Source organism: Paralichthys olivaceus, chromosome 3, assembly GCF_024713975.1.
Source record: "Paralichthys olivaceus isolate ysfri-2021 chromosome 3, ASM2471397v2, whole genome shotgun sequence".
Lineage (NCBI taxonomy): Eukaryota > Metazoa > Chordata > Actinopteri > Pleuronectiformes > Paralichthyidae > Paralichthys > Paralichthys olivaceus.
Window position 1 is genome coordinate 6387500 of NC_091095.1, and position 26640 is coordinate 6414139.

At 40.4% G+C, this 26640-nt stretch overlaps 1 protein-coding gene across 23 annotated transcripts in view; it reads right to left on the bottom strand.

Annotated features, from left to right (window-relative positions):
* The window catches only part of sgip1a (SH3GL interacting endocytic adaptor 1a), a 72555-nt gene that overhangs the window by 11441 nt on the left and 34474 nt on the right, over positions 1-26640 (bottom strand). For 9 of the 23 annotated variants that reach the window (XM_069521654.1, XM_069521655.1, XM_069521656.1 and 6 more), the window contains 11 exons: positions 12250-12313; positions 11325-11349; positions 11173-11193; positions 10247-10309; positions 9933-9996; positions 8832-9007; positions 6200-6211; positions 3782-3803; positions 3599-3683; positions 1858-1943; positions 183-263 (listed from right to left, as the gene is read on the bottom strand). In XM_069521654.1, the coding sequence (XP_069377755.1) occupies positions 183-263; positions 1858-1943; positions 3599-3683; positions 3782-3803; positions 6200-6211; positions 8832-9007; positions 9933-9996; positions 10247-10309; positions 11173-11193; positions 11325-11349; positions 12250-12313 (699 nt within the window). The remainder of the gene's footprint in view (positions 1-182; positions 264-1857; positions 1944-3598; positions 3684-3781; positions 3804-6199; positions 6212-8831; positions 9008-9932; positions 9997-10246; positions 10310-11172; positions 11194-11324; positions 11350-12249; positions 12314-26640) is intronic. The other 14 variants (XM_069521662.1, XM_020098502.2, XM_020098500.2 and 11 more) reach the window with 8 other exon arrangements.

The window sequence follows — 26640 nt, forward strand, 5'->3', positions numbered from 1 at the left end:
AAATGCGAGGAGGAGGCGGTGAGGAGGGAGGCGGACCATTTGGTTGTGAAATGGATGATGTTATCTCCTGAGTGCGTCGGTATGAACGATGAAGGGGTCATGAGGTGAACTGATGGGTCTGTGAAGTCATTCCAGGGAAAATAGGAAGTGCGGCACAATATGCAGAGATTTATAAAACTTACTTCCTGTTGGGAAGGACCTTGTCAAAGAGGATTCTGGCTCTGACAGAGGGGTACCCCACGCATCGGACTCAGACAGTACCACTAAGTTCAGGAGGGGGGACAGAACCAAGTCAGGGGCATTAGCACCAAAACATGTCATGATTTCTTACTGTTTAAGGATTGAAAGAGGAAAAGGTTTAAAAGTGACAAGAGCAAAGATTAATATGACGATAAAAATAAAGATCAGCCTCAGAGAGCCAGAGTTTTAATTTCACTAGTGTTCTCTTGCTGATTGAATATCAATGCTGAGATGTTACAGCTCTGCAGTATGCAACTCAAACTGCAAACAGCTAAAAATGTGGCTTCAACCCAGTTCAAGTTGAGCCACACAGGTGACAAAGTTGAAACATAAACATTTGCATTTCTTCAAATGCAGTTAAGCAATATGACAAATATGTGCAGAAAAAGATGCTTCAATGATTTTATTTACATTATTTAACCAGAGGACGCTACCTGCTGTAATAATTTTGGCATCATAGAGTTAAAGTATATCCAAAAATTACATATTTTGTTGATTTTGGACGTGGCAGCAAACAAAATTTCCAGATTAATGCACTCAAAGTTTCCAACTCAAAAAATAGTAAAAATAAATACTTAACTGGTAAATACAACTGTGCGTCATCAACAAAGCAGTGAAAAAAGATTTTATGTGAAATAAGATTTAATGTCTAGGTATAAAGTGGCCAAATGGCAGCATACACAGTAAAAGTAAAATCGGTAGACGCCTATGGGGGCAATGGGAGATGAAAAGAATTAGTTCTCCTGACCTATGTTCTACTAGAAGCGTATAACTAACGCCCGATCTCGCCATTATCAAGAAAGTGAAAAAGAATCCCTGGATCTGCCCTTTTATCTGGATCTACTCCAAAACTTAGGAAGTTGTGTAACAGTTAAGAGCTCCTCTACAGCCGGCATCACTAGATCCTACTGGATTGGCAGTGTGCACATGAACGTGACCTCCGAGTGCCAATTTCAACTTTGACCTTAGCAGAGGCAGATGGAGTGAGTCCACCACTGCACAGTGTGCCTGGGGGAAGAACAATGATGTCAGAGAAATAGGTGAGAGGGAGGGGGAGAGAGGGAGAGAATATCCGCTATGACAGCAAAGCAGGGTTTATCTGGAAGCCTTAGAGAGAGAGGGAAAATGTGTGTTCACATTTTTATGGTGTCGCTAACAAGTTTAGACAAAAACAAGGCTGATAAGAGCGATCAAGAGTAAAACTTTTTAAAAACCAGAGATCCTCTAAACATCCTCCTGGTGGGCTGCATGTGTGAAAGGAAATGTTGGACAGGACCCCGGGACTTTCTGCAGATTTTCTCAAGCAAACCACCTCCAGAAAATCCAAAGGAGCCACTGTGGGAGCACAGCAGGAGAACCTCCGCAGACTTTACTACGAGCGAGTGAGGGGGTTGATGACGTTTCTAACACTACATAGATACAAAAATGCAAAATAAAAAAAGATACAAATATCTCAGGATGAAAAAGTGGGGCCATATTGCAGGAGACACGAACGAAGATGTCTTTGGTTTTGGTGAAAACAGCCTCCTCAGAGAGTCCAGACCAGATTCTACAGACATCCTCAAGAGTTCATGTGTGAAAACAGCTTAAGTGACAAAGACGCAGGAGGAGAGATACCTTCAGTTTTCTGTTCTCCGAAAGATGTATCCAAAGGAGGCCCGAATAAGGCTGTGGTGTCTTCAGAGACTGGTGTTGGTTGACTGCTGCCACAGAAGAAAGACAAACAGGAGAAGATGCTTTTAGAGAATCACTTATTAAACATTTATTAATGCACCTTGTTGCCTCTCATCAGCATGTGATAGGTCACAATTATAATTTATTTCCTATATTTTATTATATCATCAAAACTGGTCTGTGCTCAATCCAGCTACATGTGCTGTTAAGTGAAAGAAGGTGAGCTGTGATCCATCCAACGGATTCTGCATATTCACATGAAGAGTTTATAGAAATTAGTGTTAATTAATTGAGTTTTATAGTTTAATCTCAAAAATATATTCTTTATGGCACTTTGTTTTGTCATTCAAATATTAGTTTGTATTTTGGGATATAACAGCTGTCTTTTGACAGCACAGAGCAAAAAGAGAAGCTGGAAATAAACTATGGCTGTGGTATTTATTTTCTATAATTCATTTTTGCCGTTGATTCCCAGTATGTGTCTGTTCTGTGCTTTAGTCCGTTCTCTCTGTTTCAGTTTGTTTTCAGTGTGGAATGTCCCTGCTTGTATTTATATGTGAAACATTTTATTTTTCATGTGGTGCCCGTCTTGACCAGGACTCCCTGGCAGAAGAGATATTGTATCTCAATGTGACGTTCCTGGTTAAATAAAGCATTAAATTAAATGTGGACAGAAAACATTTACCTGACTTTGTTATATCTGTATGATGGCTCCAGCATTAACTACACTGGACAGACAACAGATACATGATGACCCTGAAAACCAGCTTTGGAGCAAACAGAAACAGCCATATAAAATGAGCTAATGTCCACTCATATCTATGGGACTAACCATGACAAACAACTATAAAACTATATATTCTGTTTTTTGAGCATTCGTGCTTAAAGAATCTGTGATAAAATTGCCACAGCACAAAGCACTTTACAGTGTTGTTGGGCAGATTAGCACAGTGACAGCCTCTCAGTGACTGTGCTTTTAAAATTGGCCGATAAACACAACAAAATGTACCACACTGTATATATGTAAAATACAAAATTTCCATGTAACTTTATTACATAAGTTCAGTGTAAAGAGTCACATTTAATGATGTGTTCTCTATCATGTAGATTCGTGTCATTAACTCAAATAGATTGAGAGTGATTTGATTAAATTAAGTTAAACTCATAAATAAATAATATAATAAACATGCAATTTATTTGATCAAATCAAGCTATTTGACTTATTCACACTAACTCAACATAATGAAAACACCTCATTAAATGTGACCTCTATCACTGAACTTATGTAATAAAACTTTAATATGAAATTGAAATATGTTAAGTCAATAGTTATTTTCTTGACTGCACTTTAAAAACTAAAGCTATTTGGTATGTGAATGGTGTTCACTGTACGAGGTGAAAGATTTAAAGATTTATTGCCGCTATTACTGTTTTAGTTAATACAGAAGTAACTCCACATCCCATTTAGGGTCCTGGATGATCAGACATTGACATTTTTATGAATCACCTGCAGTTTGATTTGCTACAGAGCAAAAATATGATGAAAGTAAGAAGCAGCATGATTAACAGAAAGATCAACAGGACAGACGTGAGGAGAAGTGACATGTAGCACATGTAAACACACACAACACCTCTAGGGGTTGTGGTTTGCACTGAACCATGTGATGAAACAGTGTATAGGCACCTGGGGGGTTGTGGTGCTGGAGCTGGTGTGGGGGCCACAGTGGGAAGAGTGGGGACGATGCGTCTCGGTCTGGCAATCTCCTCGCCTGGAACCCAAATTAAAACAGTTAACCACCATGACTACATCCAAATTCAGCATCATTAAAGAAGAGAGGGTCGGAGGTGCGACCGGGCTGATACTCACTGGACGTGTTTCTTTTCAAACCCTGTAACAGGAACAAAAGACAGTGTCACCACCGAGGTGCTACAGGTGTGTTCTAATGGTGAGTCTATGTACAACACTTGCACACACATTGAAAAAGATTATCATTTTCTTTTAATTCTGATAAAGCTGTGTAGTTTAAACACAACAGTGATGCAGGATCTATACTGGTGAAGGTCAGAGGGATCCACAGCTTTGCAACACACACGTCAAATGTTGCAGGGAACAATGTACGCTCTTAAAAAGTGGAAATACTATTCTTTGCTTTACACTTCAACTTTGGATCCTAAGGTTATATACCTTTTATAAATCATGGGTATCATAAGAGCCTTTTCTATCCCCTTCTCCACGGGTGAAAAAACCCACTAACATCTGACTTTTGTCCACAATGGGAATGGACACAATCTGCATTCACTCCCAGGTCAAATGACTGCGGTAGACACAGGTTATTATGTGACTCCAGCTCCGAGGATGAAATGTGATGGAAATGTTACACACAGAGTCAATGAGTTAACTTGGCCAGACAGTGAGGTGAAAGAGCTCCTTAGTTGTCTGTCAGATTGTGACACTGAACATGACTCACCGGGGACAAAAGACAGAAAGGTAAACTCTGTTCCTTCAAATGGGAAAAGAGTCAATTGCCTTTCTTTTCTTTAGCAGTTTTAGTCTCATTTAAAAAACCTGCATATACCTGCTACATTTTGGTGTAAAACAACTTTTACATCTACCTTCTTTGCTCCAGACGTTTCATTTTGTTCAGAGCCAGAATACTAGGTGTGAAAGGTTCCTCAGATAAGTGACAAAATCTGACTCTGAGTCCGACTGACCAATGGTTCGGTTCAATTGCGGCGTAAAAACCTTTATTTGGATAGTTCAGACTTTTGGGCCAATTGCAAGTGGTTGAGATGACATTAAACAATACAAGAAGAAAAATAAACCTGGGTCTGGACTTTGAGGTGCAAAAAACTCTACATCTAATTATATTGATACTTCAATCTCCATCTTCAAAAAACTAAAAGTGCATTGCTTACCAATAGTGTAAACAGCATCATCATCAATGGAAGACAATTACTTCTAACAAATCACTTCAGCAGCTTCATCACATGAAACAGTAGAAATATACATCATCTGGGAAACAGATTTAATTCAAGGAGCATAAATCTCTTATGATAACTGGCTCTAAAACTCAATGACAACAACCATGTTAGTATCACACAAGGCAGAAAATGGAAACTTGGTGAACCGCTGCTGCCTGCAGTGAGCGAGCTGTGCTGCGAGCTGTGGTGTCAAAGCCAGGAAAGTATTGGAGAGCTTTGAAAACATGCTTTTGAAGCCACCTGCAGAACTAAAGAAGGTGTGACACTGATAAAGGTGCAGAAGGAGAGAGTCACAAGAGAAATGAGGTTTGTAGCCACAGAGGCAACGGAGCGAACAATGTTGCCTCTCCAGCTGTGATCTTAAACACCAGAGTGCATGTATGAGCATATGTATGAGTTCACCATGAGAGGGACATGAGAGGCCAAGGAAGGCAGAGGGCAGAGAGGGAGAGAGAGGGGGAGAGAGGAGGAGATGAGGAGACACGATGATGGGGGAGTGACTGGAGTAAGACATCAAAGGGTCCAGCTGTCACAAGTGCAAATTTTCTCCCTCTATAGAGAACGAGCGAGAAGCAATTCAAGATGAAAAACAAGTACACAGGCACACTAGTGATCTGGAAAAACTACACAGTGCATTTCATACATGTTTCTGTGAAACTTGGTGAAGGATGAGAATAAACTTTGGTCTGGTTTTGGACTAAGAGGCAGATCTGGGCTTTTCTTTTACAATTTCTCATAGAATAATGAAAAAGAATAAATCTGACTAATTTAGGGGACTGATATGAACATGTGGAATTTGCTGCAGCTTGATACAATTTAAGGGGACTGTTGTGCATCTGCCATTAAGGAGTTTATGTTTCAGTCTATTTTTGATCATTTGCCAGCAGGATTATACAAAAAGCACTCAACCGATATCCATAACATTTTGTGGAGGGGTGGGTCATGATCCAGGGAAGAACCCATTCAATTTTGGTGCAGATCCAGGATTCATTTCCTGGATCTTGATGAAAAAGCGGACGTGTTGACTGACCAGTCTGTGCAAGTTGGTGCAGAACTGTTGGGCCTGGGCGGCTCAGAGTGCTCTAGTGCCATTTTCGTACATTTATATGTTTTAATATCAACATCGGAACAAATTATATCACAGTTGTGACCCACTGATTCAGCCACTGAACCCACCTACGTATCCTCAGTCTCATTCAACCGACCCCAAGGACAGGAGGACAAGTACAAAGGGAACAAGACGTCAAGTGAAATGTTAAGCCTGACACCAGGGTCACAGAAGAAAAGAAAACAAGACACTTACCGGGCTACGTCTCTGTGACCAGCAAAAAGGAAGAGAGAAGAGACACCTGGTCAGAAAGTGACAAATCAGTAAAGCAGACATCACACTGAATGGTTGGTCACATTTGAGGATATATTATGCTCATCTGTTTTAGACTGTGTGACAGAGAGCCTTGTTCAGGTTAGGGATTTTTGAATATATGTATAAATGCAAATAGCTCAATAAGCAAGTGGGTATTTGCAGGAGTGCTCCAATCCACCCCCCATTGTTTTATCTTCAACCACCTCCACCATCATGTTTTCATTTGATCCTTCCTGTGGTAAAAGCTGCTATTTTTTTGGTCATTCGAGTTTCCCTTCATCTTCTCCTGTGAGCCTCCCATCTGTTGGTCTCTGTAATTTCTGCTGCAATCTCCCCCATCTGCCTGCGTCAGGTCCACATCGCATCCCACCCCGTCTCCCTCCTTCCCCCTCACTCTTGCGCTTGTTCTAGTTGTGCAGCGGGCCGCGAGTGATTAGAGTGATGCAACGCAAAGGGGGGGCGGGGCACATGCTGCTGGAGAGGATTCACTTCATTGGATGCGGTAGTTCAGGATACAGAGCGACGTTGTTAGTCGTGACCATTCAGTGTCTCCCTGCTGTATGTAAACAGGAAATGAAACAGGAAGTGTTCAGAATCACTTGCTGTGCCCTTCTAGCCTCTTGAGTTGATCTTTAACATGATAAAAATGTTGTCTACAGATGTGCTGATGTTGTTGGATCACTCAAGTCATATTTTTGAAACAATATGACATAAAAGAATCAGACAAGCAGAGTTTTTTGTTTCTTTTCTGAAATTAAATGTTGCATCTCTACTTTTAGTGCCAGAAGAATTGTGTGTGTCGGGCAGACTCCACCGTGGCAGATACTTTCAGAAATTAAGAATTTATCATAATTAAGTCCTATATTCAAATTGCTGGTAGACAATAATATAACGGAGGAATAACATGTGATGCAAGATGTCTTTTTTAGTTCTAACATTTTAACTCCATCTCTGACCTTTCACTTGCTTCCTCTGTCACTTGCTTCTGGCAGTCTTGATAATTTGGTCTAAGAACTGAAACCTCGAGACTCCAGAACCAATTAAAATCAGATTAAGGACGTCTCAGTCAACGGAAAAAACTCTTGGCCTCCGAGCACAAGCTTTCATGTGCCATAAAAATGCTGAGCACACACATATATGCATCTTACATGTATGTAACACACACACACACACCATATAATAGTGAACATTTGCCCAATAGATCTTGGACCAATAATCAAACCAACGGTTAATATCTTCCTTCATATGGAGTGAGCATATTTGCAGCAACAGAGAGCAGATTTTAAAAGCCAACTATGAGGGATGAAAGAAAAGAAGAGTCGAGAAACACAACAACATGCAAAGCAGAGGCTTACCGGACTCCTCTACAGAGGTTAACATCATCGTTAGAGGCAGCAGGGAATGAGAGATGGCAAATAAAAGAAGACATGGGTGGAGCAGTTGGACGATAAGTATATTAACACTGAAAAGCAAATCATCTGTGTGCAATAGGGGTGGGTTGCTCATGATATGATTCAAAACGTGATACATGACCCGATTCTGGGATATATTGCAACTAAGGCAATCATATAACGATACATCACAATATCTGTCTAACTGAAGAGGAATACAAATAATATAGCTGACCTGCAGGATTTGTGTATTTATCCCCTGCAATTTGTTGTCCCTTTTATCTTAGTGCATATAAAACAACCAGTGTTCCCCTGATATTCCTCCAACACATGTACGCTACTATTATCAGCATGAGAAGAGCCTCACACCTGATCTATGAGGCGACTGCACAGAGTCTAGACTGAATTATTAAGGATTGAAGCTCAAATGACCACAGGCGATCTTACTGTGCAGCCGACCGACACACAGGTTCATTGTGCCCACTTTCCTACCTGAATTATTCAGGTCGGACACTCAGGCTAACTGTCATCACTGGAGAACATAGGCATTATGGGTAGGGGTTAGAATAAAGGCAGGGGAGGACCAACCCTGTGTCGGGGCCCCACTGCTGATTACAAGTTGTCTAAAGGGGGATGAGTGCTGGAATTCAGACTCATCAGCTGAGATGCATCACTTTAAAACAAAACCTTCACACCTCGCTATGTGGCAGCATCACTGTCATGAGATGTGTCTGTTGTGTTGGGACATCTGCCCTGTGTTAAGCGATACTGGACTGAATGGGAGAACACTGAGGTCACTGACGCCACCGACTGGCAAACAACACAAACTAACGGAGGCTGTCAGTCAGAGTTGGGGGTGCTAAGAGAAAGTTGCAGAACAAATCCAGAGCAGCAGCGCAATGTTTGTGAAAGACAGAAGCTCAATACATGCAAGCACACACATCATGCATATCTCATTGAACAAAAATCATCAGTATGTTCGACATGTTGGAAAAGAAATTGCATATCAAAGACAACATCTGGACAACACATGCACGGCCACCTCTGTGCACGTAATAATATGGACTCCTACAAATTAAAAGGCAAAGATGAAGACAAGGAGAAGTGATCTGTACAAGCACATTAAGCTCTTTGTGAATGAAACCCAGCAGCGGGGGGGCAGTGACGTCAGAGCTACTCACCAGAGGAGATGGGGACAGAGCTATGTTTCCTATGGAGGCTTTGAGCTCGTCCACCGAGGGCGCCGTTGTGACTTGCACGGCCCGCAGTGGCTTGATCTTGATTTTGAATCTTTTCCTGTGGTCCTCCTCTCCTTCCGACTCGTCAGAGGAGAAGAAGTGGGCCTTCTTTGTGGTAGGTGCAAGCACAGTGTCAAGGAAAATGAACAGTTCCCTTCACACAACATGTCATGATCAAAAAGCCAAAAACATGTTTTGTGAGGCTACCTTTAACCGCCCAAATCTAATCAGTTCATCCGTGAACATTTGTGCCAAACTTGAAAGGATTCTCTCGAGGCGTTCTTAAAATAACGTGTTCACGAGGAAAAATAGGGTTTAGTGAGAACTCCAAATTCTAACCAGCTCAACCTTCAGTCCAAATGTTTGTGTCAAATGTAATGAAATCCCCTGCATGTACTATATGTGTTTCTGATATATGCAATCATATAAATATGAGGTCACTGTAACCTTGACGTTTGACCATGGGCAAATACCTCCATCACCAGTGTGAGCTACATAATAATTATAGATATGGTACAGGGACCTGCAAATGAGATTAAGTGTTGAACATGCTGAGAGGAGGAGAACTGCAAAGTGAGCATATCACTTCCATGACAAACAGTTGAAAAGCAGAAAACCGAGCATCAACTCTGCTCAGCACAACCTGCAACTTCATATTTACGTCTAGTGCGTCAGTGACTCATTCGTCTGTGACACTGTTATATTCCCCGCCTTCGTGACTTTATTTAGACCGTTTTTAATTGCTCTTTGTGAAGCAGTTGACGCACTTTATCATCATTGTACGTCAAGGACTGTGTTTTTTTTCCTCTGTGGACATAAAACAAAATGAGGATTTGATTTTTAAGACTTGGCAGGCGCATCAGAATTTGAGAGGGGAGGTAAATTTCCCAGTAAGGAAAACAAACTGATCTCTTATCAGTGTGCAAATATTTGACACATCTTGTACTAACAATGAAGCAAGCTGTTTTTAACTAAACCAAAAGTGATTCAGCAGAAAAAAAATTTAGAAATTAATTCAGTCAAATCAAGTAACGCTTAGGATATCTCCCTCTTCAGACTCCTCATCGGGTCTGATGCTGTAGCCCTCATCGTCCACCTCGGGAGAGTTCTGAAACAAACAGTAAGTCAATGCAAACCTGATTAAACGTCATGTTGTCTGTGTTAACAACAGCAGCTTCTCAGAGAACTGCAGGTTAACTGAGCTACAGTGGAAGTTTGTCTCACTGCTTAATGAAACCTGACCTATTACATATTGACAAAATCAAAAAACCTAACCCACAATGTAAACAGTAAACTGGAGCAAATGACAGTAGTTGAATCCCTAAATTTGATTTTAAAAAGGTAACAAGTCCACTCACATATCTGTCCCAGTCGATGTCTCCATAGAAGCCGTTCTGAGACCCGTTGGTTTTCTTCTGAGACTGAGGAGAGATGCAATATGAATAATAAACCCATCAGACGCTGGAGTCACAGTATATTCTGCACTGCTATGAATCAACAGGGTGTGTTTCTATGTTTACTACTGTACATTGGAGCTATGGGGAAACTATAAACTAAAAATGTCTCAGATACTGCCAGAAACGTGGCGTTATCTCTATGCATTATCTCTATGTATGTATGTCTAAATTGAGCCAAGTCACACAACAATGATAGTAACCATCACTTCCATACAATGTTAGTGGCATACAGCTGTTAAAATACGTTATATAAGCTGTATCAGAGATCAAAGCCAAGGTATCCGAATCAGGAATTGAAATTGGTCTTGGAACATTTTTAATTAAAGGCAACTTGTTCTCCATTTGTTCCTTTTTCTCACAACTTCTTAAGTCATGAGATCAAATATCAATTCTTAATGTTAGATAGTGTAGGGGGGACAGAAATTAATGACGCGGTACCAGTCGACCCCGGGGACTTCACTATCCTCTTGCCAATCTGGTTAACCCCAAATTAGATTTATGAAACTCTACATCATCCACTGATGATGATGATTTTGACTCCTGCTATTATCCTGCAGGCTGCAAAAAGTGCCAAATAATAATAATAATAATAATATACGAGAGCTAGGTCTGTGCTACATGTCACTGTGGAATATCCTGTCGTCTTTTTTGTTGTTTCAGCCCTCGCTCCCTCCTCACAGAGCCTGCTATAAAACAGTAGCTGAAACAGCAACACTGGCGGCTGACTAATGAGTTGAAAAAGGTACCATGTCATCTCTAACACATCTAAGCTCTACACACAACACTACCCTATTACTAGTCTGTAGGACTCAAGCTGAGCTCAGTACCGATTCAACCTCTTGGGGTTCCTGTCAAGTAAAAAGAGAAAACAAATAATGCACCTCATGATCACCAGTCCCAATTTCCTCCAGTAGTACACACACAAGAACACAGAAGTTACAGATGGTTGATATGTATATAAATATTTTCTTTTACTTACACCCCCTTCTCTGTCTGGGGACCCCCTGTGAGACAGAAAAAGAACCCAAGTCATATCTCCTCATAGGTCCCTAAAGTTGTCATTGACACATGAGAGTGGTGGAAAATACACAATGAATTGAAAGATGCCAGTCAATGCTGTGGATAACGTGAGCTTTAAGAGAGCGGTGAAGACTTTAGACGTTTCATGAATCTTTATTATTCCTGAGGAGCAGTCAGTCGTACAGCCAGTGGTGGCCACATACGGTCAAACCACATAATAACAATAACTACTTCAAGCTTAGTTATATAAAAGGCCGATGGAGGCAAGGAGAAGGCTTTTTATGCCTATCAGTTCTGCTTCTTGTTTCTGCTGCCAGACAGAAGCGAAAAAAACTTACGATACAGGAGGTGGCAGACATCTTGTTTTTGAAGGTAAATGACCCATAGAAACTCAGTAAGATCTGATTTGATACAACAAAGAATAAAACATGGTGAAATTTGCCAGTGTCTGCAATTCAATAAGTTCATAGGCTAATTTGAGTCTATATTTTCTTGACAAAACATTTCCAAAAGCGGTGAAAGAGAATGTGGATCGTGATTGGTCGAAGTTTTGATACGACAGAACAAAGGACAAAACACTGTTGTTCATAACTGTTCTAATCTCTGACTGTGAAGTTAAAGGAAGCGGCTGTTGAAGCTCTTTTGGACAGATACCTAACTAAATTCCATCCGGTAATTGTTCTCATTCATTTTTCATCCTTTCGTTCTGCTGTAATGTCCTGCACGTCCTGCTCCCGGCCTGTATATTAATTTCTTTTTGTTGTGAAATAACTAATTCGGCTCTCTGCTCCACTGCACAGCAATACTGGAAATACTTTCAGCAGTGAGACGATTAATATGCTCTGTGTTTGGATCAAACATCAGAGAGGAGGAAGGGGACTTACGTGGAGTCATTGTCCTTCTCTTTCTTCCGTATCCCGAAGGCCTTCCTGGTACGTTTTTTCAATCCTGAGGAGAAGGAAGAGAAAAAAGGGTGAACACTCGTATGAAGAGACACCAAAGCCACCAGTTAAAGACATGACTGCGGGTGGCTAAAAAGGTCAGTTGTGGTCATCTATCAGCCAGCAGATTAAAGGTGAGGTTTTTATGTATTATTGAGCGACTGGATGAGTGAGGTGTGACAGTGTGAAGGTAAACACTTTATTTCAAAACTAAAAATGTGTTCACGGTCGTCGCAGGCGGACAGTCAGCCTCAAGGCCTCTTTTTGAAAATGGAAAATTCATTAGGACTGCAAAAATCAATGCACCAAGAATTTAACAGGAACAGCTGAGACGGCCATGCAGCACAGAGGAACCTGCTGTCAATCACACAGCTAATTATATACAAAACAAACTCATACGACCCCAAGTTTGAATCCTCAGCCTCACTTGGAAAAACTCAAAGAGGGAGACTCCCTCCACATCTACCAGCCAGTGTGTCCCTGACCGAGGCATCAGATATCCCACTGCTCTAATGAAGCAGCTCAATGGCCAACAATACAAATGGAGGTTGTTCAGGCAACAAGTGCAAAAGTTTAGCATCAAGAAACTTTCAGTATGTTTTTGACAGAAAAAGGTCTTGGATGCAGACTCTGGACCTTCAAACAGACCCTTGAGTCCTGTATGTCCGACTTCAGCTGGAGGACAAAAGGAGAGATACTGTTCACACAATGTGCCTGATTTTTCCCCATCAAGATCCTCAAGAGGAATTATTTCCTGGGAAAACTGTGAAAATCTAGAAAAACGCCCTAAAAGAGTCCCGGTTCTGCCCGTTTAATCTGATCTGCGGCAACATTTTATGGGTTCTCCCTTGGGTCATGCTCGACCCCTCCTCAAATCGCTTGAGTAAATTTTGCAGTTTTTCTGCACAAACAAATACAGGCAGACAAAAACATAACCCCCTTCTTTGAGGTAATAAAGCTGGAGTTCAGCTGGAGGACAAAATAAAATCTCTCCACACAATTAATATCACAAGCTCCAAAAATCGTGAACATTTTCAGATTTTGTTTTCTCCGACAACAGACCAAAACCACAAAAGTGTTACATTTAATATTGCAGAAGACAAATGAATCAAGAGAACATTCACAGAGAGACAGATTCTTTTATTGTCCCTTGAGGAAATTGGTTAGTTTTTTCACTATGACACCTATTTCACTCATATAACTAAAATAATAATTTTTACTATTTTTAGATTTGATACCATCTTTTACATCCAGTTGATTTGTTTCCGAAAATATTGTAAAATTGCACCGAACACCCCGATCTGAAAACTTCCAGTCTCGTTCTTACCCCAGATGAAAGCCCAGTTGTCTCCCTCCATTCTTCCCTGATAAACCCTCGATTCTCATTCTTCCTCCAGCTCGTCTGGTTGTGAACTCATCCCATCATCTCACGACTCAACCTATCTTATCTCCTACTCGTGCTACAGATACACACTAAGGCTCAGAGCGGTAACCTGATGCTGCCTCTCACCGACACACACACACACACACACACACACACACACACACACACACACACACACACACACACACACACACACACACACACACACACACACACACACACACACAAACACACACACACACACACGGTCCTGTTGATCTGCCTTTGTTACTCAAATTCAACACCTCTGACTCCTCTCATGAATTAAAGACAAATGTCATCATCATAGAAAATCTATACAAGTGTGACAAAATACTTGTGTCACTTTTAGCTTATTAAGCAAATGCAATACTAAATTCCTGCTTTTCCTCTAAATTCCTTGGTTTTAATTTCTTAACTCTCCGCATCACGGTCGCTGCAACCGAAATAGGAAATTGATCCAAAAAGAGCTGCTGGCTAATGTGGCCATGAAGCGTCTCACCCAGAGATACCCTCTCATTGATCCTGCAAACGTGTCTGGCCTTGCTTCCATATATGAACAGGAGCTGTCACAGCTCTGATAAATTCCCCACTGTGGGCACAAGCTCAAATTCAAAGGCTCGTCCTATTTACACACAGAGTTAATTCTAAGAGCATATGCAGGGACACGCATTCAAGCTCAAGACACAGAACTTGATTGATGTTCGTGGACATTAAGGTGGTGAAGATGCAGAAAACACACATTTCAGTAAAAGCTACAAAAGTGAAAAAGACGTGTGACATTCAAAACAGAAAACGTTTTCTTTCTCTAACATGAAGATTTTGTGGAAAGAAAAAATCTTGACAGCCAAATTCTTTTTTATCTATGTTCCCATCAGAGACTTTATATCAACATGGATGACATGACTGCTCCCATAATTGAAGCTAAAGTGTCTTGATCGCCACCTGGGGGTTGGCTGCAGTATAAGCCATAAATCCCAACTCCTCCATGTAAGTGGATGGAACATGGACCAAACCAAAGGTCAAATTACACATTAAATCATCTTCTGACCACAGCGATGAAGGGTCTGGGTACAAGAACAGTGTGGTGTGTCCATAACTTATATATATATATATATATTGAAGGAGTAGAGCTTTAATTGTTCCTTCAGGAGCTGTTCCACGCAGTTATCAACTAACAGTCACAGTGAGTCCTCCTCCGCCTCTTCCTTTAATGACTCCATGGAGTCTCATATTGTCTCTTGTATCAATGCTCAAAGTCTGTCTGAGCTTCAGACTTTGGATTCCTGAAACTGCTTCAGTCCTTGTGTTGATCTATTTTCTTGTGCCTCACCAGTTACTTCAAGGCCAAAATGATTAATAATTGTGTAAAATTATCCTCCACAAGGCTGCAAGCTCGGGAGGTCTGGTTTTCTTCATCATCTCCAAACAGCTTATGCAGCAGCTTCTCCTTTTTCACTATAGGCTTCATGAAGGTGCATAGCTGTATTTAATCCAATGTCAGAGGCATATTTCTTTATGCTGCCATCTTGTTTCAGGCTGATGTTTTCAATAAATACCTTTCTTTATTTCTCACACCTCTTTTGGCCTCCCCTCTTTTCTTTAAGGTTTCATTGGCCTGTATATCGTGTGGTGCCCCGAAGCAACAGCTGACAGGTTTACAGCTGTGCAAATGAAAGAGTATTCATTGTGTGTGTGCGGTGAAAAATGGATAGGCTTACAACAGAGGGCAGCATGTAGCAGCAAGCCTTCTTGCTGTATAACTTGTTCTTAAACTGCACATCTACGTATTTCAAATATTATAGAATTTATAGAAAATGGAGCATAATTGCTCAGATCATTGCACAATTCATTATTTTGATCTCTATTGTACAAACAGTCCAAACACATAAACACACACATTTCAACTCTTCTTAAAAATAGCTTTAAATGTTGACTCAGAGTTTAGTGAACAGCAGGGCCCGAATCTGATTGGATGACATGCACGTGGAAGATTACATGAATGCATATGGCAGGGTTTAATTATTGGAGAGGGAAATCACAGAGTGTGCGGTACGCACTGTTTAATGACTTAATAGCTTCCGTTCAGAGGGATGCTAGCACAAGTGATAACGTAATTTGCTGTGTGTCCTCAAGACACAATAATGTAATACAAAGAAAAGCCAAAGGCCATGAAGCCAAACAAGACAGGACACTGCAAAAACTACAAAAAAAGGACTTGGTAAGAATTTCTAGGCAGTTATTTTCTACATAATGTTTTACCTGTTCTGAAAATAGTTTACAATCCAGGGTTCAGGATCATTTTGGACAAGTGGGACTCTAACTTTAGAAATGGTCCAACAAACTCACAGCAGGAGGAGGAACACACCCCAGCCAGTGCAGCAGTGTGTTATTATTATTATTATAGCTCTGTGAGGTCCACCCTTCAACCTACAGGAAGTGGTTGCATATAACGTTGCCCTCAATAAAAAGAAGACATTTAAAGCTCAGTAATCATACCTTTCTCATGTTATCACATCAAGCCCATGTGCACGAGAACTTAAATCACACTGGTGCTGCATGCAACAAAGCTGCCACCACGCTGTTTAATAAGTGTACAAAAGGGTATGAGCTCTGTTAGTTGGTTACTAATATCCTCAAATATCCGTCCATCCATCAAATGTGATGCTTATCCCTTGAGGGTCACTCTGGGAGCTGGAGCCAACCCCAGCTGTGATTGGGTGAGAGGTGGGACTCACAGGTCACCAGTGTATTGCAGGGCCAACACACAGAAACAAAAAACTGTTCAAGCTCATATTCAGACGTACCATCAATATTAATAAACCTAACCCAAATCTGTATGTTTCTGGACTCCAAAGCTGAAGTACCTGGAGAAACCCCACACAAACACAAGGAGAAATTTGATTTACTCAAATTTATGCAAAAATAAAAATATCCTCTTTACAGGCCAAAAGAATGTGAAAATGATTAACTAAATTCCACATATCCACACACATAGATCAAATAAAATAAGTCATAACTCCTGCAAAAGGGACGTTACTGATTTGATTATTTGTTCTCATGTCACAATAATCTGTTATAAAGTAAAAGCTGCTGTAATCATGTTTCCGTTCGTCTAATCTGAGGTTTTGTGAATATTGAGTCAGAAAACTGCGCACACACACACACACACACACACACACACACACACACACACACACACACACACACACACACACACACACACACACACACACACACACACACACACACACAGAAATTCAAACCACAAACAGTTGCATATGTGTGTGAGGCAAGGTCTTAAGTAGAGCTTTAATTCCGGCCAGAGGGGGTGGAGGCTGTTCAAAAGCTGCTGCAAGGGGTGGAGGGAAAAATTAAGAGGTTCTGGCCAAGCAAACCACAAACAGACAAACACACACACACAAACACACACAGCGCTCAGCCACAGCAGAGCACCAGGCGAGGCCACTCCAGACTCTGAATGGGAGACCTGTGCTGCTGTGCATAGTAAGTAGGAAGGACCATAATACACCACTGAGCTTTAGAAGAGTTGATGTTTTTAGCTCTGCAATCCCAAGTTAGCTCTCAGTGCATTATCTTAACTTCTTAAACACATTTATTGATTTTCTTTTTATGAGTTATCATCTAAAAAAAGATGATATATATAATATAACAGGAGGAATAAAAGAAGGTGATGTTTATAATCCAGTGTGGTAAACAAGTCGGCCTCTGAGCATGCTCAGATGTGAGATTGGGGGATGAGAGATTTAAAGCGTTGGACGACGTATTGGGTTGTTGTGGATATTTGTTGTGAGTCAAGCTGTTGACTAAGCACGAGGAGAAGCATGTGGACACACTGACAGTTACGGAGACGTACAATTACCAGAACGAGGCGAAGGCTGGCAGGCATATACACAAACAGGAAGAAAACGAGCAGGGGGGCTTAAAGGAAACCGAAAGCTGCGAGACAGACGGGCAGACAGGCTGAGAGACAGACAGGTGCATTGTAAACAGGATGTTTAAAAGGCTCTTTTGTTGCGAGTGACTCATCCATCCTCATGGCCTTGAAAGGCAGGTGGAGGTAGAAGCAGGTGAGGAAAGATTTGCTGCTCAAGATTGGCAGATACATCGACGATGACGTCGCAACGCTACAATGACGCAGCGACAGAAAAATGTTTAAGACACGTGTGCACACGTTTCTGCATGAAACCAGAAAAACAACATATGCTCCTCTCCTGCAGCTACTCTGTAACACACTCGGAAATAGAGTGAATCAAAGCTGCGTATTTCAAGATTTTATTTATGCAGAGAGATGTCAAATGATGACAGATTCATTACTCATACACCAGCTTTCCTCCTTACGTGTGCTGAGAGGGAGAGGAGTGTGAACGACAGTGGATTATTCAATCTTCCCCTCCAACCTTTTCCATGTCAGTCCCAGAATTTAAGATTTCACTTCTCTAACCTTCCTGGCTCCAACTTAAAGAGGATGAAAGGAGGAATCTGATAAAGGAGAAGAGAAGGAGGAAAGAATCTGGAAATGATGTCCTGCTCCACCTCCCAATCTTTTTACTTCTGCAGCACAAACACAAACCGAGGGGGGCACGGCATCAGAAAACCTCCAGAAACGGCCATCGACAGCCATCACCTGCAGCCTCACTGTGTGTTTCCATGCCAGTGTGTATTGCTGTGAAAGAGCTCAGGTCAGAGTGGCAGAGAAAAGACAAAGCGACAGTGTCAGTTTGCGTTTGTGCCCGCGGATGCTAAATTTAGGCCTCGACTGTACTGTCCAGGTGGCTGCACTGTGAGCTATCAACGGTTGCACTTTCATTACCAATGTACTCAGTGCACACGCACACACACGTTGGGAATATGGATGGTATGCACGTCTGTTTCGTTGCACAGATGCATCCTTTGAAAAAAAGAGATGTTTCATTGAGTGACGTAACCGACCTCTCAGGAAACTGGGTCAGGGCCAGACACAATATCGCAGCGCGTCGGCTGTTGGTGCAGAGATGAACAAAAGACGTTAGAGAGCACCAAGATGGAAGCGATGCATCCATCTGTGGACTAGATCGGTTTCGTCTCAATAACTAATGTTTTATTTATCTATTCAGCTTTCTTTTATTTCTATGGGGACTATAACATACTGAACAGATTAGAAATGAACATGTCCATTATGAACATGTCTACTTTATAAACTGATTTACAATTTAGTCAACAAACTGCAGCCATCAACATTTCTGAGAACCCAATAAGATTTATACAAATTGTTTGTTGTGTATGAGGTATAGACAAAATCCAAAAGAAATGTATTAATTATTTTACTAATTGTTTCACAACTATGAGGCCATTGATTTATCACATCATATAATATGCAACCTTTGATTTAAAACAGATTTCCATAAAACGTACATTAAGTATTGATATGAATGAATTCAGTTGAAGACACATACTGGGAAAGTTTAAGTGAATCCCTCAAAGCACGAGCAAATCACAAGTGGGACTTAAAGCTCTGGAGAATCAGCAGGGATCTTTGCTTCAAGCGTTCATATAAACACAGTTTTTTGGTTTTCTTTTCTACATCTATGAGTTTGAAGCTTGTAGCTCAGAAACTTGAGTTAAGCTACAACTTGAGGGTGAACTTAATGGTCCAATGCAGCTTTTAAGATTCTTTTAACTAAAACAATTTCACAAAATCTAAGCTCACACATCATTGTGTTGATTTCTGCTGGGTAGAACTATTTCTATAGAGGTCTCTTCAAATGTCTACAGAAAAAAGGGTGTTGCGTGTCTACAGTTGTCAAAAGCCCTTGAAGGCTTCACAAATCTCCATGGAGATGTTTCCCCAACTATTTCAGTCATGTCCACCTATCAAAACAGAAGCTTCCACTAAGAAAAAAGAACAAAAAGTAAAAATACTCTTCCTTCTTTTCTCAGCCACATTCACTCTGACAGCGAAATGTCATCTGCAGCCACCCAGCTGAACCCCGGTACCGCAGGAGGACGGAACAGTTTTATGCATGCTGCATTTCATAGCCACGGCGGAGTGATGTTCAACAATCAGATCAGCCAGAGCAGCAGTGGCTCTGCAGACGCTGGGGAAAAGTGAAGCCATCAGTCTTATTTAAGTGTCTTTTCCCCCCCCAAAAAAGCGGGCCTCTATCACCAGGATGCCTTGCGCTCACTTAATGGGCCCAGTGTTCCTCATTCCTCATGATAATGCTTCTATTTACACACACACACCGTGTTCATTTATAAATTACACTGCAAAACAATGTCACAGATAAATTGTTTTGTGTATTTAGAGATACATTTGTATGAATAAATAATGTCCCTTTCTGCACAAATTAACACACTGAGACGGGCAACAGGGTTCCCACACCTTCGAATCAGCTCCACCTACAGGAGGTAGTGATTTCATCTGTTTGTTAACAGGAGTACACAATAACTGCTCGATGGATTACCATGAGGGATCAGTTTGCGCCGGATCCAGATTTTTTTCAACATTTCTGTTGATTCTCCAGAGAAGAATTCATGGATCCTGATGGAAAAAAATCAGGCGACTGGTATTTGTGAGTTTGTGCAATTTGGACTTTTCAAGGGCTGCAGGTCCAATTCCCTGAAATTCAAGGACTTATAGTATAGTAGAGAATCTCTAACGCGTTAGAGATTCAGATATTCAGTGTTATAACACCAATGCTTTTTATAATGAGAAGGCTATTTAAAAGAAGCTGTGAGAAGGCTTCTCTACTGTGTAACAGTGATGGCAGACTATGTGGTGTACTGCCTTCTCTAACACCACACAGCAAAACACTGTGTCAGCTGATTGATAGAGACAGACGCATTAAAGAGACGCATGCAGACAGCAACATGAAGTCTTTTTACTAACGTTAAGTAAATCAAAAGAGCTTCTATTCTATTTATTAAATGGTATTTTATTTAAATAAACTTAACTTAAATAAAATGGGCTTCGATTCTCTTGAAAATCTGTGTAACCTGAACTGACTGAAAGCATATATGACCAAAACCAGAACTGAAATGCTTCTTGTGTCTAATATAAAATTTAATTTTCTGTTTAACAGGTAGAAAAAACATCCTGACAGCTCCCTCCTCAAGTGTTTGTCACCGTCACACACAAAGCAAGGCTGCAGCGATCAACTCATTGCATAAGCAAGGTCAGCTCCAGCTGCACTCAAAAATTTCTCCTGATTCATCTGTAGATCTTCAAGGATTCTCTTTCTCCTGCAGGTCTCTGCTCGTCTTAGAGCGCAGGGCTAAAACACCAAGTACCTTTATCATCACTCTCCTCATTAATGTGAGGAGAGTGATGGGCAGGATGAGTTGTCAAGCTCCAGTATTGCTAAGTTAATATCCCATATTGATTAAAACTCTCCTGAATATAGTTTCCCCAGGTGAAGTGGACGGTTTCTGGTGAAGCGGGGAGATTCACACTCTTGAAAAAAATATTTTTATGTAATAAATGAAGTCCAGCATAGAGCACCAGCCATTTATCAGTTGGTGGATACATTTCTGCAATTGAGCCTTTAAGAGACATATCGGTGTCAGCCAAGTGTTTACGAATACTTTCATTTGCACACTGCAGAAAATATACACATTATGTTTATATTTTTCTCATAAGAATTTTTATTTTCTTAATTCACATTTTAGATATTTGGTTGCATTTGTAATTTCTGTTTATCCATAGTTGTTTACATTCAGGTTTATGATTAACCTGAAAAATATTGAACCTTAATTACATTTCTTCGTCATAAGGTTTTGATAAAGACATCCTGGGAATCACTGCCAATATAATATATAGGTTTTGGAAAATATTTTACTCCACAATATATGCACCAATCCTAAAAATGAGGTAGTCATAATATATTTTCTTGATACAAATATAAAATTAAAAGATTAAAAACCACTCTCTGGCACATTGGCTTTTCTTTACTTTACTTAAGTGTGTCCTATCTGAAAGTAAAAAACAACCAGGAGTCTGTTGACTGATCAGCATGATCCTCCGTGTGTTAACTGGCATGTGATTTGTGTTTACTGTGTGGTGGTCAATGTTTCGATCCAATAAGCAAGTTTGTCAGGATTATCTGCCGGACGACAGGACAACATGATGATCGTAAACCAACCGTAGCATCAGAATCAACAGATCTTTATAAATATATTCACTCCCTCATTTAGCTCCACAACCTGGACTTTGATTTGAATTTGAGCAAATTGTGTAAAACTAGAGTCCAAATTATTAAACTGAAATGAAAGAATACCTTGTTTAAAAAAATATTTTAAAAACTTACACACATATACAGCCCCTTTCTTACAAAACAATCAACCTGTGATACAAATACATTAGGTCATGTCAAATAGAGTTTATAGCGGCTCTCTTGGTTGCAACCATGAAAGATATACTGTATGGTCGATCTTCTGAATTTTTGACCACTCAACAACGCCACTAAGAGCAGGGAGCTTGCCACACAGATGCAAAGAAAACTATACAGAGAGGGTTGGGTTATATAGAGAATATTCAAAAATCTGAATATCCCAAATGCACTAATGTGTCCATTATAACAAAGTAGAGAAAATATTGCAGCAACAACCAACATAGAAATGACAACACAGAAGGAGACATCCACAGAGATGGAGCAGTTTCTGTCCATTGGACCACTTTATGAAAGCACAGCCAGAAGTAAAAGTCACTGATTAAAGAAAAAAAGTAAGACCACGTATTTGATGTTTAACAAAATTCCCAAATTGAATCAATATCCTTTCTGGGTAATCTGCACACTCAATATTTCAGTTTTTGTATCACAATATAAATGTTTTGCACCTTCAAAGTGGTCATGTAAATCTAATGGTACAAACATCCCCAAAAATCCATTTTAATTTCTGGTTGTAAAACATGACAAACACCAAGGGGGGGTGAACTGTGGTTCTGGAGCTTTCAGCCACATTGAACCCAACATTTTTGTACGCTGGCCTCACATGCCTCAAATAACACCCCGAAAATAATGGTTCATATAAAACTGTTTGTCTGATCTCAGCCCAGGAATTCACAAAGCCAGTCGTAAAATATCAACTGATCAAAAGGACGGTGCAGAGCTGAAGTAACTGGAGAACTAAGTCAAGCATTGAGCAAAGGATGGACATTGTTCTGGGAACATCTCAGAATAGAAGAGTTTTACCAGAAGTGGCAAATGTTCTGTCTCCACTGGATGTAAACCGGTATTTTAACATCTTACACATACAATGATGGAGAAGCTCCTTTTTACACATTCCCCATAGACTCTACATAAAGATGAACAACATGACAGCTAAAGTGTATCGATCATTACCTGGTGACTGACTGCAGTATAGGTCATAATCGCGTTCTCCATGTTAGTGGAGGGGACATGAACCATTCAGTCAGACAGTAAATTCTAAGACTATAAGCAAATATGCTAAATACATAAATTGCAGAGAGACCTCACACACAAAGCAAACACAAGCCCACATTTGATATGAGTCACTGATGAATCAATTTTACAATTTACACAACAGACTGGTCAGTGATGATTAAGAGTTAACGACTACACAGAGACACGAATAGCGCCCCCTATGGCTGGAGAAGCAGTCCCACACTTACAGAATGTTTCTTTTACCTTTTAAGTTTGACCAGTGGGTGTATTATCTGAAGGTGCAAACGGAAAAGCCATAAGCTCTTTACAACAGTATACAGTATTTCCTTAGACAGCATCGCCCTCTGCAAAATATTTTGATCTTATTTGACGTTTCATGATGAAGACCAATTGATTTTGATATTTTTGTATGCTTGTTTTCAAGGGCATGGGTAAAAATTTGATCTTGATGGAAGATCAGGCCGACACTAAAAATATGGGAAACTACATTTGGGGATCATGAAATATCAAGGTTACCTGATCTGTAGTTATTTTTGCTTTTTGTGGAAACATTACTCTGTTCCCAAGCACTGAGTGAACAGAATAACCGACCATCCAACTTCTCTGAAGCTCCACAAATTATGGAGCAAAAACTGAATGTATAAAGGCAAAGAGTGTGTTTATATTTTCCACAAAACACAGTGAAACTTCAGTGGAGTCTCAGTGAACACATTAAGGACAGTAAACAGACTTGGGGGCGTTTTCACACCTTAATGTCCGGAACTGAAGCAAAGTTCATGTCTGGTTTTGGTTTCACATTCTAATTTAGGGAGCGCACTAAAGAATTTTGTTGCCATATGTTCTTCCTGTCGCCATCGACTATGGGAGCTGTGTCTACCTATAAATGACATTGACGGGTTTGTAGACCAGCGTTCCAGTACCAGTTCACTCCACTTATTTCTTTGCCACTTTAATATCGTTATGGTATCCCCACCAGCAAAATGAACAGACTGATCAAACATTATATAATCGAAGGCAAAGATCACAGGCAATCTTGTCGAGCTGCTTCCGCTTCTTTTCCTTCTTCTATTGTTAATGTTGTCTAAACTTCTTGCAATTGATCCGAAAGTACAAACAATCCGCAAACAAAGCAAAACATGGTTCAGTTTGATTCGGACAGAGACCATCTGTTTTGGTTGGACTACATTTTGGTCTGGTGGTCTGGACCTTGGTCTGAGGCCCTTTCACGCCTGTTATTTTAGTTTGGACAAAACTGAAAATTCAGAAGGTCCCGACCGAACATGGTCAGTGTGAAAGTGACCTAAAACACACAACTTGTATTTACTTTTGAGATCTGCAATTATAATTTGTTAAACAAACACACACACAACTTTCAGAACAGTTGCTTTGTTTAAAATGACTGTTAAACTAACATGTGCAGCTCCAATGATTACAGACCATTCAATCAATATTTGCTGAGAAGTTCAAGGCCCTGCAGCAGAACTGGAAATGTGAGAGTCGCAAATAGAAACTGCCAAATGATGTAAAACAAGATGAGCTCTCCACTGACATGTATGCGAAGAGTTTGTTATTAGACTCAATATAAACTCCTGTAACCCAGCGCTTCAATGGTGAATGGAATAATCCACAAAATATAATGCTCTGACAGAGCGGATGTGCAACAAATATTCACTTTGTAAAGCCTGTACATGTAAAAACATGAAATACTTCACACAGTACTGGTAAAGGTAGTGGTTTAAGGGCCTTATATTAATCAACTAGGCTTAAACCCAGTGTAAGAGACCAAGCCACGATCAGGATCTTGGAACAGCAGTTTGATTGTTACTTGCCCACTTTCCTCTTTGCTTCAATGGTAAAACTGAGACTTTATGGGCCAACTTGAGATAATAAAATAAAGCACCAATTGTACAGAAGTGAATCAGCATCTTATGCCACAGAAACTCTGCTTCCTCTCTCCATTACACCCTGTGAACCATGTATTTATGATCCCCAGCTTGTTCTCAGGTTCTGTGTGTGTGTGTGTGTGTGTGTATTGGTAGATGTCATCCTGGGTATTGTATGGGCACTCGACTCAAAGCCAAATCCCCTTTTTGTCAGCGAATGCACAAATTAATCATGTGATTGGCTGTGATTCCATTCAATAAACTCTGGGCTGCACGTTGAGTGATTCTGAAACAATGTTCTATCCATTCATAATTACTATACTGCTACTTGATTGCCCTCTCCTTTCTGATCTGATCTCTTCCTCATCTTAACTATGAGCACTTCAGGGTCTCCAGAGACAGGCTGTCTTGTGTTGGCTCCAATTATCTATAGTTCATTTTGATTTGTTTTAGTGATTTAATATCTGTTAACTAACCAATTAGTTCAGCCAACACTGATTTAATTACTGAATTTATTCACACAATAAAAGCTTTTAGGGAAATAGCAAAACTTGCTGTCACTTAGGTCATTCACAATATTATTTTGATTGATATTTATACATTATTTTTGATATTTGTGGATTCATAGGGTAAACTTCATGAGGACGTAAATATTACAACTTGGCTTGTAAACAAAAAATAGAAATTAGTATGTCTTCCATACTGCATTACAATATAGGACCAGGAGTATCTAACTAAAAAAATACTTTGACATTGCACTATGGGAAATGTAGGATAATGCCTTTTTGTTGTCTTCATCCATATAAAGACACAGTAAGGCTGGATATGTCCTTTTTCTGTCAATATTATCTGTCCCCCCTTCAACTGCACCACAGGTTGATTAGTTTGGTCTCCTATAAGCTTCATTCAGATTGAAGCAATTAAAAATATCTTCACTTAATGAAAGATGAATGTGACAACTGAGAGGGACATGGAAGAGGGATGTTGACGGATACACCCCTTCTCCTCTGGGAACAGATTTCTTTTTTTAAGCGATCCAGTAAGGAACTTTTCAAGCATCCATGCCAGCTATATAATATGTCTATAATATGTCTAATTTGAGTCTGCTGTAATGAGAGTCATCGGTTGGCCCAGAATGTAAAGTTCCCACATGAGCAGTAAGCAGCGAGTGTGTGTTCCTGTGTGTGTGCGTGTAAAAAAACAAACAGAACCAATTATGAAAATAGGGACAGAACAGAGGGAGTGAGGGGAACGATGGGGGAATACAGCAGAATGGAGTTGTGTTAACACTGCACACTTTTCATTAATAAATTAGATCAGCACCACTATAACTAAGGATCCAAAAAAAAGGCTGGTCCAAATTCCTGTGGATTACACCTCCCTTACTTACTCCCAAAGGTCTAATCTCAGTTCATGCTGGTTAAGGCCGACCACTGACTCCACCCCTCGCCAGTTCACACTCAGATTACAGGTTTAGTCGGCTCTTGGTGGGGAAAGGAATGTCTCGACACTCCATGGTTCATTAACACAAGGGCCTATTAAATCTTCTCACAGTCACCGTCTTCACACTAAGAATCTGAACTGGTGTCGCTGAAGAGGTAGAGTGGTGTCTGAGAGGGGAGGGGGAGTGAAAGGGAGAGTG